The sequence below is a fragment of the Brassica napus genome, chromosome C3 (assembly GCF_020379485.1).
Source record: "Brassica napus cultivar Da-Ae chromosome C3, Da-Ae, whole genome shotgun sequence".
NCBI classification, from domain to species: Eukaryota; Viridiplantae; Streptophyta; class Magnoliopsida; order Brassicales; family Brassicaceae; genus Brassica; species Brassica napus.
Genome location: NC_063446.1, coordinates 52,582,194 through 52,594,102, shown reverse-complemented (window position 1 = coordinate 52,594,102; position 11,909 = coordinate 52,582,194). Strand labels below are relative to the sequence as shown.

The 11,909-nt window shown below is 40.9% G+C and overlaps 4 protein-coding genes across 7 annotated transcripts; 2 read left to right on the top strand and 2 right to left on the bottom strand.

Moving 5' to 3' along the window:
- The first annotated feature begins 399 nt into the window (after positions 1-399).
- Positions 400-2,429, top strand: LOC106406062 (WAT1-related protein At3g45870). Its single transcript, XM_013846686.3, has 7 exons — positions 400-470; positions 592-898; positions 977-1,093; positions 1,187-1,466; positions 1,567-1,722; positions 1,795-1,946; positions 2,050-2,429. Exons 1-7 carry the CDS (start codon positions 434-436, stop codon positions 2,249-2,251), a joined length of 1,251 nt encoding a protein of 416 aa, XP_013702140.1. The 5' UTR covers positions 400-433; the 3' UTR covers positions 2,252-2,429.
- On the bottom strand, positions 2,361-4,600 carry LOC106406369 (bifunctional peptidase and (3S)-lysyl hydroxylase JMJD7). Of its 2 annotated transcripts, none has more exons than XM_048750756.1 (5): positions 3,825-4,600; positions 3,554-3,729; positions 3,263-3,365; positions 3,051-3,181; positions 2,361-2,622 (listed from the first exon to the last, which is right to left on the bottom strand). In XM_048750756.1, the coding sequence occupies exons 1-5, from the start codon at positions 4,479-4,481 to the stop codon at positions 2,586-2,588; spliced, it is 1,104 nt and encodes a 367-aa protein (XP_048606713.1). In that variant the 5' UTR covers positions 4,482-4,600; the 3' UTR covers positions 2,361-2,585. The 2 variants fall into 2 exon arrangements, with proteins under 2 accessions (XP_048606713.1, XP_013702573.1); XM_013847119.3 differs by having other exon boundaries at positions 3,295-3,365.
- Positions 4,601-4,633: 33 nt separating this feature from the next.
- Positions 4,634-7,173, top strand: LOC106406743 (protein root UVB sensitive 1, chloroplastic-like). Its single transcript, XM_048750755.1, has 7 exons — positions 4,634-5,305; positions 5,400-5,675; positions 5,788-5,844; positions 5,929-6,127; positions 6,212-6,327; positions 6,448-6,624; positions 6,706-7,173. Exons 1-7 carry the CDS (start codon positions 4,634-4,636, stop codon positions 7,003-7,005), a joined length of 1,797 nt encoding a protein of 598 aa, XP_048606712.1. The 3' UTR covers positions 7,006-7,173.
- Positions 7,174-7,224: 51 nt separating this feature from the next.
- Positions 7,225-9,018, bottom strand: LOC106406210. Of its 3 annotated transcripts, none has more exons than XM_022699843.2 (4): positions 8,138-9,018; positions 7,989-8,044; positions 7,722-7,914; positions 7,225-7,632 (listed from the first exon to the last, which is right to left on the bottom strand). In XM_022699843.2, the coding sequence occupies exons 1-4, from the start codon at positions 8,714-8,716 to the stop codon at positions 7,285-7,287; spliced, it is 1,176 nt and encodes a 391-aa protein (XP_022555564.2). In that variant the 5' UTR covers positions 8,717-9,018; the 3' UTR covers positions 7,225-7,284. The 3 variants fall into 3 exon arrangements, with proteins under 3 accessions (XP_022555564.2, XP_013702390.2, XP_013702318.2); XM_013846936.3 differs by having other exon boundaries at positions 7,225-7,635; positions 7,722-7,911; positions 8,138-8,994; XM_013846864.3 differs by having other exon boundaries at positions 7,225-7,635; positions 8,138-8,992.
- Between the last annotated feature and the right edge of the window lie 2,891 nt (positions 9,019-11,909).

Here is an 11,909-nt window from a genome sequence, read left to right as displayed (position 1 = left end):
AAATTGTCTAAACTAGTCATGTTTGCCTTTCGTTCGAAACCTTAATAAAAGGATGGTTTGTTTATTTTTTTTTTAATAATCTTGGTGTGATTCCAAAGGTTTTCTAGGCTAATCACCAAGAGGCCCATAGAAATCCGGGTTTTCTTACCACCTAAAGCGTCTATGGGTGGCCAAAAAAAATCGAACTAAAGGCGGAAGCTCCGGCTGGAACCCCTTTACCACTAGGCCAAGACCACACTTGGTTAAGGATGGTTTGTTTACAGTCTACTAAAGAATGTTTTAGTTATCTCAATAACTTTGTATAGATTTGCAGGATATTTTACCGTATGCCATATTTAGTTTTACTGTAGGTTCTTCTATAAATAAAAGAAAAATAAGGTAAGCCTAGTAGAGTAATCAGGGAAGGGCGGGTAAATAGGATCGATCGCAATTCATGCTTGTGTCTGAAGCCAGTGACTGCACTGTCATTTGTTAGTTCCTCTGTCTCGTTCAATCTTGAAAACCACATTTCGACAGAAAGAGATTCGCTGAGCAATCAATTTCAAGATTTTAATATTTCTTTAAATAAAGTCTTTTGTCTTTTAATTCCAGTCACCACCCTGGCTTTCATCTCTCTCTCCGGTAACAAGAACCGTCGGAAAAGAAAATACAGGCCCATGGAGAGTGAGGCGTGGAAGGCACACGTGGCTATGGTCTGCGTGCAATTGTTCAACGGAGGTTATCACGTGATAACCAAAGTAGCTCTCAACGTCGGCGTAAACCAACTGGTCTTCTGCGTCTTTCGTGATCTCATTGCTCTCTCTATTCTCGCTCCTCTTGCTTATATCCGTGACAAGAAGACAAGACCTCCTTTGAACCGACGCTTTCTCTTAGCTTTCTTCTTCCTCGGCTTAACTGGGTATTTGAAAAGTTTTCTTCTTTATTCTTTTCTGTTATGATTATGTGTACCTATGTATGTTGGTTTTGTTGTGATTAGGATATTTGGGAATCAGCTCTTGTTCCTGGTCGGTCTCAATTACACCAATCCCACTTATGCTGCAGCCATTCAGCCCTCTATTCCCGTTTTTACTTTCATCTTGGCTCTCATTATGGGGTAAATATTTGATTGGTCGGTCTCTCTCTTTACTCTTGCAAGATGAGAGAATCATCTATGCCTTCTCTTTCCATTTTCGATGTGTTGATGCAGAACAGAGAGATTGAATTTATTCAAACTAGAAGGTCAAGCTAAGGTAGGAGGTACGCTGGTCTGTGTCGCTGGGGCCGTGTTGATGGTTTTGTTTCGCGGACCGGCTTTGTTTGGGGAAACAGAGGTTGAGTTCTTGGGTCATGGTGAAATAAGACACCCTGAAGCATCTGGATCTGGACACTTGGTGTCTAGCTTTCTCAGTGGAATTGGGAGATGGAATCTGGGAGTTTTGTGTTTGATTGGGAACTGCACTTGCATGGCTGCTTTTCTTGCTATTCAGGCATGTGTCCTTTTGCTTCCAGATAGATCCAAGCACCCCCTGTTTCAGAATATCTTATTGTCTTTGGACTGACCCCCCCACGTTATGAAAATATGATCAGGCTCCAGTCCTAAAGAAGTATCCGGCAAATCTTTCAGTGACAGCATACTCGTATTTCTTTGGGACCATGTTCATGGTGACATCAGCTTTTTTCATGACCAATGAGTCAACCAACTGGAGTCTCACACGATCCGAATTCTTTGCAGTTGTCTACGCAGTAAGTTCCTCACACTATATATGTTTGATGTATAGACTCCAAATCAGTAACTCTGTTGCTTCCTCTGTCCAGGGAGTAATTGCATCTGCCCTTAACTATGGTCTCTTGACGTGGTCAAATAAGATTTTGGGTCCTTCCTTGGTTGCTCTTTATAACCCCCTTCAACCTGCAGCCTCAGCCTTCTTGTCCAGAATCTTCCTAGGAAGCCCTATCTACTTGGGGAGGTTAAAACTCTCACTCCTTTTTTTTTTTCTTTTGGATATTCTCAGCAATTGATGGGATGTGTCTGAAGTTACCTTACTCACTCATCTTTTTCCTCTCTCTTAGCATTTTAGGCGGATGTGCAATCATCGCAGGTCTTTACAGTGTCACTTGGGCGTCTTACAAGGAAAAGAAAGCTGCAGCAACTGGTAACATCCCGATCACCTCAAAGGAAGCTGAACCCTTGATCTACAAAGACCATAAGAACAAACCAATGGGACATCTATTCACCAACATTCCCATCTCTTCACCAAAATCTGCTGATTGAATCAAAAGCCCGGCTTCTTGAAATAGCTTGAGCGTGCTGTGATGTTTTATTGATCTCCTTTTGAGGCACTAGTGACTATTATACTTTTCAAACAGTATATATCTATGTATGCGTGTGTGTGTGTGTGTAAACACATCAACATTTACATGCCTTAAGCACAACAGAGTCTTGACTATCAGGTTCATCATCTAGCTAGAACAGCTAGTGGTCTTTCACCTCGTTCACGAGTCTGTTATACACTTCGATGCCGGCCACTTTCATCTGATAGAGAAGCTTAATGGCCTCGACGTGAAACCCATTCTGCATATAACTGGCGGCCATAGCGTTGGAGCAGCTAAAACTTTTCTGCATCTTTCACCAACCCATCCTTCCTGTACATACCAACCAGCTTATCTCGTATCAACCCATTTTATTCAAACCCACACTTTATGGCATCAACTAATCCACATGCTCTCATTGCCAAAATCTAGCACCATCACCAACTCAAGAACAAGTCTTTAAGACCCAAGAAAACACTGGTACGTTTTCCTTGAAGTCATCAACAAAGAATTTATACAATTCATAGAATTTAAGAGCTTTCATATGATTCCATGGTTCTAAAGAACTTCTCGGAGACAAAAAAAAAAACTCACGGAATAGTCGAGAAAGAACCAAATGACATGGCAAGGATCAAATAAACAACATTCAGACAATTCTCAATCCTAAGATTTTCCAAATGCAAAGTTCAGATCTCCAAGCTTTTGCTATGACTGGTAAAACTTGAAATCAGGAAGAAAAATGTTGTTTCAATTCTTCATACCTCTCCATCACCAGATTCCGAATCTTCATCTTCTCTCCAAGAAAGAATTGGACTGAGTGAAGATGACTCATATGACACTGATTGTAAGAAGTTGAAATAAGCATACTTGATGTCGAACTGCATGTCATACCCTACAAAGTAGATGCATAGGTAGCAAATTAGAAGCAGTAAAGCCAATAAAAAAAAAAGTAGTTTACCAACTGTAGACTCACAGAGGATAGAAGCAAAATACAAATACTCTTACAATAGTTGACCGCAATTGTATAGCCACCCTCTCCTGGGGTTTGACTAACATGGTGAAACCACATGCTTGGCCTGCAATATCCAGATCGGTTATAGTTTCGGAATCACCAAATGAAAGCTCTATGTTTGCTTCTTACAATAAGACTGAAGCATACATAAAAAGTAGTGATTACAATATATAATGCCTTGAGGAAAATCTGTTCCGAGATTTCAAATCAATCTATGGAACATGGTAATGAACAAGAGATAGCGATTCTTACAGGTACAGAATCTCCCCAGCCTTGAGAGTACAGTGAAACGGCTCTGGGCCATCAAAGAAGAATGGATATTTCAATCGCTCACTTGCTTCCCTCTCTGGCGAAGGGTATGGATCAACACTGCACCATGGCACATGCCTCACTGGCTGCTCAATCTCAAGCTTGAACGTTTCAGTATCCTACAAAAATTAAAACTTTATCTCATCTACCCGCTTCCAGTTGTAAACAAAGCCAAAGCCAAAGCCATTGAATATGATGTGAGATTCTCACAGACTCGATGGTAAGAGTAGTTGGCTGCTGGATATCGTTGAACATAGAGGCGGTGTACATCGGTGGGAGGAAGGAGAAGGAAATGTTTCTCCCCTGAAACGACGGCGTAAAGATTCTCGTAGTGGTCTTTGTGGAAAGAAGTAACGGAGAGATCAGTGCCTATCCAAAGGTTAACAGCTTCCGGCGAACAACCCAGCGCCTCCGTAGCCCACGCGATGTCTCCGTCGCAATCCGAAGCAACAGTTGAATACTCGGTTCTAAAGCAATCGTTTTGCTGTTGTAAATATCCAACGTTCTCCCCCTGAGACGACGAGGATCGAACGGCCTGAAGAGCTTCCGGGAACGGAACTTTCTCCACGTGAGCCGAAGCGAAACAGAGATCTCCGGCGCTCGTATCGTCACTAACCGGAGTGACGGCGTCGGCGCAGCCGTTAGGAGTGAGATGCAGTGAGACAAGATCATTAGACAAAGCTCCGGCGAGGTAAGCAGGATCAGACCAGAGTTTTAGAGCCGGCCAGTGAGAAATTGCGTTGGAGATTACGCAAGGCTTGCTCTGAGAGACGTAATCTCGGAGAAAGTGTAGCGGAGAGGGCGGAGAATGAAGGCGATCGATTTCGGAACCCAAGCTCAACTCCCTCACTTCTCTCCACAAATTCTCCATGGGAAAGATCTCTAACAAATGGCGGCGGGATAATATTACCAGAACCCTAATTTTATGCGGTCTATTAGAAAAATTAAAAAAACTCTTTTATTATACATACAAATCAAATCAAATCAAATGGCGTATTGAAATATATCCAAGTGAAGAAGAAGATGAGCTGCTCTTATCTATTTACTGGAGACGCTTCCGTCGCCTCGCGACGGTGGAATGATGTTTCTTTCCGGCAGCGTGTATTTCTCCCACGGCAATCACTCCGGCAACCGCTTCCGTCGCTTTACCAGTTCCCTCCATTAGTTGCCACTGCTAATGACAACTTTACTAATCAATCGCTATCGCTCGGGATGTTTGCCGGAGACATGGGCGGCAACAATGATAATGGAAATGGCTCCGGCGGAGACGACGGTTGGTGGTTTAACGGTGGCGATAATTCGGATGACCCTTCTCACCGTTTTAGATTTATCTGCTTGCTGTTCTTGGTCTTCTTCCAGTCACAATTATCAGCAGCCGCTTTCGCCAAAGCTCCCGAGTCGGAAAGTAACGGAGATACAGAGAAAGACACGGTTTTTTGGGAAGTGAGAGGAAGCAAAAGGAAGCGACTTGTCCCTGATTACTTCAAAGATGAGTTCGTCTCTCAAGAATCTTCCTTCGAGTTATCATCTTCTCTCACTCCTCAGAATCTCCTTGCCCAATGTAGAAACCTTCTGATTCAGTTCCTCCTCCCCGAAGGTTACCCTAACAGCGTCACCTCCGACTACCTTGACTACTCTCTCTGGAGAGGCGTTCAAGGAATCGCTAGCCAAATCAGCGCCGTTCTCGCCACTCAGGTACATTTTCTAAGCTTATCATCTCTCCTGGCCATTTTCACGAGCACGTGGTGTTCACTGTTTTTGGTTGGTGTGTTTTTTTTTTTTTGGGTAGTCTTTGCTTTATGCAGTTGGGTTGGGTAAAGGAGCGATCCCTACTGCTGCAGCGATCAATTGGGTGCTTAAAGATGGAATTGGGTATCTCAGTAAGATTATGTTATCCAAATACGGACGCCATTTCGATGTTCATCCCAAAGGATGGAGACTCTTTGCTGATCTTCTTGAAAACGCTGCTTTTGGTATGGAAATGCTTACACCGCTCTTCCCTCAGTTCTTTGTCATGATTGGTGCTGCCGCCGGTGCTGGCCGCTCTGCTGCTGCATTGATCCAGGTTCTCTTGCATATACATTACATAGCTCAACTCCATCATTTGTGTATACTTTACCTAAAGCAACTTTGGTTGATGCGTATACTATTTGACCTTATCATTTGATTTTCTGCAGGCTGCTACTAAAAGTTGCTTTAATGCTGGCTTTGCTTCTCAAAGGAACTTTGCTGAGGTCTACTACAGTTGTTTTATATATATGGCTTTTTTCGATGAGTGTTTCTAGTATTGTGTGCATCATCAACAGCTTCTTCTGTAGGTAATTGCCAAAGGTGAAGCTCAAGGAATGGTGAGCAAGTCAATGGGTATCCTGCTTGGAATTGTTGTTGCCAATAGCATTGGAACCTCAACAAGTCTTGCACTTGCTGCATTTTGTGTTGTGACATCGATCCATATGTATACCAACTTCAAATCTTACCAGTGCATCCAACTCCGGACTCTAAACCCATATCGTGCAAGTATGTCAACCAACCCAGTTCATTCAATATTCTTCAAATTCCTATGTAATCACGAGAAGTAACATCTCTCTGTTTACTGTGCAGGTTTGGTTTTTAGTGAATATCTCATCAGTGGCCAAGCTCCTCTAGTCAAGGAGGTCAACTACGAAGAACCAGTCTTCCCAGCTGTTCGGTTTATAAACTTAAAATCTCCTAAAAAGGTGAAGAATACCATTCTCCTTCCTTTTCAAACCCTCTGACTCTGAGATCTCTTATCCAAACTTTCTTGGATGAAAGAGACAATGCTTGATAACCTGATTCTTGTAATCTGCTTTATTCAGCTGCAAGATTTCGTCTTATCATCAGAAGCAAAAACAGCAGCAGCAGACATAGAGGAACGGCTTCAACTAGGTTCGAAGCTCAGCGAGGTTATCCACAACAAGGAAGAAGCAATAGCACTCTTTGATCTGTATCGCAATGAAGGCTACATCCTTACAGAACACAGAGGCAGATTCTGCGTAAGCAATAACTAAATATTTTCGTCTTGTTATCCGGCTGAATCTCTCCACATTTTTTTAATCTCCTCTTGTAATTATCAGGTGATGCTCAAGGAAAGCTCGTCGCCACAAGACATGCTCAGGTCGTTGTTTCAAGTGAACTACCTCTACTGGCTAGAGAAGAACGCTGGAATCGAAGCCACAAACACTTACTCAGACTGCAAACCGGGTGGTCGGCTTCACATTTCTTTAGATTATGTGCGAAGAGAGTTCGAACTCGCCAAAGAAGACAGTGAATCAGTGGGTTGGGTTACCGAAGGACTGATAGCTAGACCTCTACCGACCAGAATCCGTCTAGGTTATGATAGTGAACCCTCATCTTCTTCTCCTTCCAGTTCATGAACTCAGAAGAAAACTAGGGCCAATGGACTGTGTAGTAGATTCTGTTTCCAATTCGGTATAGAATAGATACATTGTCTCTTTTTGGAGATTTACATCTCTGTCACATCAGATCAAGCTTTTACACAATCTGTTTATTTATCAGATCAAATCTAGATTTCTGCGGTGATCTTTTGCAGGTTAGCCACGGTTACAGAGCATATAAACTTCACAAAAGCAAAAGAAACAAAAAAAAAACTGCGAGTTAGACTTGAGAGGTTACAGTACAGAGATGTTCTGATTCTACTGAACAAAAGGGTAACGGGAAACGTAGAATTCTCTTACACACGAAGCACCGTCTCTAGCAAGAATGCCTTCGAGATCTCCAATGATCCTAGCCAGCCAAATCTCGAGGTTTCTCTGAACTTCTTTCAAGTTGTTCTTGATCAAATCCAGTGACCTTCTGGTGTTCATCTTGGCTTGGTTAAGTTGATCTCCTTGGTTGCTCCTTGTGATTTCTGTCTGCAATGCAACTAGCTTCTGCCCTGTCTCTGATGCTCGCTGCTGAAATCTGAAACACTCTAGCAGAAACTCCGTTTGACTTTGTGTTCTGAACTCGGGTCCTAGTGTCGCATCGCAAGGATCACTATTCTGCTGAAAAACCAATACATAGCAGCAGAACAAGGTTAAGCCTTTCTGTTAGCTCTTTAGTAACTTAAGAATGTGTTGCAAAATAGTACCATTCTTCTGCATAGATCATCGATCTTCCCGACAAGAGCTTGGTACCTCTTAGCCTGTTTGCTCAACAAAGATAGAACCTTTGAATTGTCACTAGGACAAACCTTCTCAAGATTTAGTAACTCCTCTTCTAGTAACCTCAGTTTCGCAGAAACACCTGTTGCTTCACTATCTATCTTCCATGGTGATTCCCTTCTGTGGGATGTAAAAATTAGGTTACAATTTCTGATCATCACACAAAAATCTCAACTCAAAGAAAAATATGTTACCTTGGCACAAATTGCTTCATATGGTACACGGATTCCAAAGATTCATACTGTACATCCTGCAATCAGAAGCAAAACCCTAGATCAAAACTCCAATTCTCTCTCTTAGTCATCATGAGTTATGTAATTAAGCAAGAAACATTAAAAGAAACCTGGAAAGGGTTAGTGTTATGCGCCTCTGCCCAGAACTGATGAGAGCTTGGATAAGCTGTATGGGAAGAAGATAGAGTGTGTTGATCCACACCGTAACGTTCAGTGGAATTATCATCTTCTTCTTCCTCAATACCTCTTCTTGACATGAACCCAATCATCTCATCCCTCTCCCCCACTTCTCTCTCCAATTCGTGTATCCTGTTCATGAACTCTTCTCTCTCTTCCTCCATTTCGTGAATCCGATTCTGCAGACGCTTCTCCTCTTCCTGCCACGCGTTCCTGCGGCTAGTGAATATCTCCACCACGCGCGCGTTAGCTTTCGAGTCCTCCACGCGCCGACATTTCATCTGTCGGACTTGCTCCTCCGCCGCCTCGAGCCGTTGTTTCAGCTCACTGACCTCCGTCGTCAGTCGCGGAACCAGAGATAGCGCGTCGCTAGGGAGATGAGCTAGCATCACTGAGAAGCTCAGGCCTAGAAATGACGTCGCTAGCTTCTTCAACTCGTGCTCGTTATCTTCTTCAACAACGGTTCTCGTCATTCTCAATCCCGATTCTTCGGCTTCAGGAACAGTCGCCATTGTTTTCTGGATGGATACTAAAGAAAAGACAAAAACTTTTTTATTTTATTTCCCTTTTCGCGACGACACTTTTTAAATCTGTATATCAGAAAGGAAAGGCCTCTTTTGATGTATTCAGCTTTTGATTTTGACGATTTTAAAATCAAATATATTTTTATTTGTTAAAATTGACCATACAAAAAAAGGAGTTGGGAATTTAGAAATCTTTTGTTTATCAAATATAATATATAGTTGATGTAAAAAAAACTTATAGTTTATAAATTCAAAAAATAATTGATGAATGGTCGGTTGTCTCACTTGAATGGAGCTGGACCATGTAAGATAAAGGGAGGCGTCGTCTCTTCAATGCAACAACAACAAGATGAAAAAAAAATCATATCACGGACCCGACCAATCTCCACCTCCCAACAGCCACATGATATCTCATCATCTCCCTAACACAATTATCTCCCATTTGCATTCTGACTCCTAAGACTTTGATCAGTTTTAAGCTGTGCTGTATCAGTTTCTCCCTCTAAGTTAAACAAAAACGAGACATGATAATAAATTTGGATGTCCAAGTTTTATTTTCATGCATTTCTTTTGCTAACAAACAATAAATCAAGATTAGAGATAATTAAGAAACATTTGTAATTTGCAAACATGTCTAAATTAAATACTACAAGACTGGGTGGAGATATGCGCTTTTCGCAGGAGTAAACAAAAATGAAAATATACCTTATGTAATCCAGAAAAAAAAAAAGTTCATTATCATTAGTTTTGATCAATAAACCAAACATGCACTCACACATGTATTTATAACCAAACATGTAATAATAGTTTCTTCTAGTGTTATTAGGTTGATAGTGGTGTAGTAAAAATGAGTATGAAGGTTAATATATAGTGCGAGTGACTAAAAGTTTAGGTATCGCCTTGATTATGCTACAAATATTCTACAAATCAATTCATTTTTATCATAAATTTACGCTGCCCTTTGAAACATGGTAAGCACTAAATTATTATTACCAAATATGGATAAATTATATGAAAAATCAAAGTTAATTTGACCACTACTTAAGATCTTGTATATTGTAGAAATCTTAACAAAAATAATGTATCATTTCCATTTAAGAAACACATAATGAATAAACGTTAACATTACCCCAAATATACTAATAATTGTAATTTACTAGAAATTAGGTTAACTAAAATAGATTTCAATTGTCCTTGCAAATCACGTTTGTAATGAACTTTAGAATTAAATATTGATTACGGTCAATTAAAAATTCTTACCACCTAGCTATTTTTGACCGGTTAGGTAAATAAGATGAACCGTAGATATTTTGAAAATATTTTTCAAGCCATTTCATTAGCATTGGTTAACAATATTGAAATCATATGAGTTATTAGAATGTTCATATGGACTCTAAGAACATATAGGGTGAAAAAACTCTTCTTGTCGTTTGAACAAATTCATATGGACAAAATAAAGATAAGTGCTAAATGAATGATTGTGTTTGTAGTATTACAGATATCTCAACACTCATTGCAAACATTATGGAAATAAGCGTTGTGAGGGTGTTCAAATGAACTCTTAAAATTTTAAAATAATTATTCTAAAACATTACTTCCTTCTTGCAAATAATTTTCTTTATATTTTATAAATACAGAATAAACTCATATGAACATATACGATGGTTTGTGTTTTGCAAATAGTTTTGCAAACATTGAATAATATGGAGCCTCATAAAAATCGATGAAACATGGATTGTTATTCGTACATGTCGTACTGTTAAATCTCTGGCATATGAGTATAACAAAAAAACGAATGATGCGTAGAGTTATATCGTTTTTTTTTGCTGAAATTTTAAATTGATTATCAACAAAATAAAAAATTACTGGCCACTAGGGTTTATGCTTTCAAAATGAACACAATCGATAGAAAAACAAAATGAGCTAGATCTTTAGGCTACGTGGTGCGACCAAACCAGTGTTGCATCATTTCGTTGTAGAAAGATGGGCGCTGATGTCTCAGAGATGATATCATGTTCTTGATGAGCTTATCAATAACACGAACTAACTGTCCTGCACTTTGCGGGTGACCATGATGCCTTCTGCTGTTTCTCTCCCTCCATAAGTTGTAGATGGTAGCCTGGAAAGCAAGTTTCAGGAGATTCAAGTTTCAGGAGATCGGTATCAATCTCCTTACGCCGAGTAGATAGAAGAGATGTTATGGTGAGAGGTCCCAGAAGGTATCCGACTAGATTAATCTAGACTGTGAACGAGTAGGGACACGCAAAGAACAGTTGGTCTCTGGTCTCGTCTGGTTCCCCACACAGAAGACACGGTTGAATACAGCCCCATGCTCTACTCCTAGCTCCCGTAGATAATCTATCATTGAGTGCTAGCCAAGTAATGAATGAGAACCGAGTAATGGCATGTGGAAACCATACAATCTTGCTCCAAGCGACCGTAGGGTGTTGGACTCTAACCTGCTGCCATGTTTGCATACTAGAGAAACATGGCTTGTAATCATCATCTCCATGACGCCATACGTAACGGTCCTCACCTGCAGTGTCCGCCGGGCCGGAATTGAAGTGATGGTGGATATCATCGCTCGTAGGTGACAGCCACAACATCGACGAAAATTCCAGTGTCCAGCAGACGCCGCTCTTGACACCATTGCATAGTGAGGAATACCTAGGACCCGAGTACCAGAGTCACCTGTAATATTGATTAAGCATCCCGTACTTGACTAATTGCCAAACCAAAACAGAGTGGAATTTCCATTTCCGATCTCAGAACGAAGAAAGATAGCTGCCTGGTCTCGTAGCTTCAGCAACTTGCGCCAGATCCATGAGCCTGCATACTTGTCGCTTACGTCCCAGAAACTGTGCGACCGCAGCAAGTAAGCTTTCGTCCATGCTACCCGTAGTGAACCTGAGTTTGTGAGGAGTCTCCAGATCAAGCTCAAAGAAAACACACGCGATGTATCCCGTAAGCGACAAATACCCAAGCCCTCCTCTTCTTTGGGTTTACATACGTCCTCCCAAAGATTTCTATAGTTATTATTAATATTCAAATGAATGATTCCTATAGTTATTATTAATAATTGGTATGCACAATGGCATTCCTTGTAATTAGTCTAGTAATAGATTGTTTGTTAGTTAAGTGTTGTGAGAGAACCTATGGTGGTGACACGCAAGCAAAATAA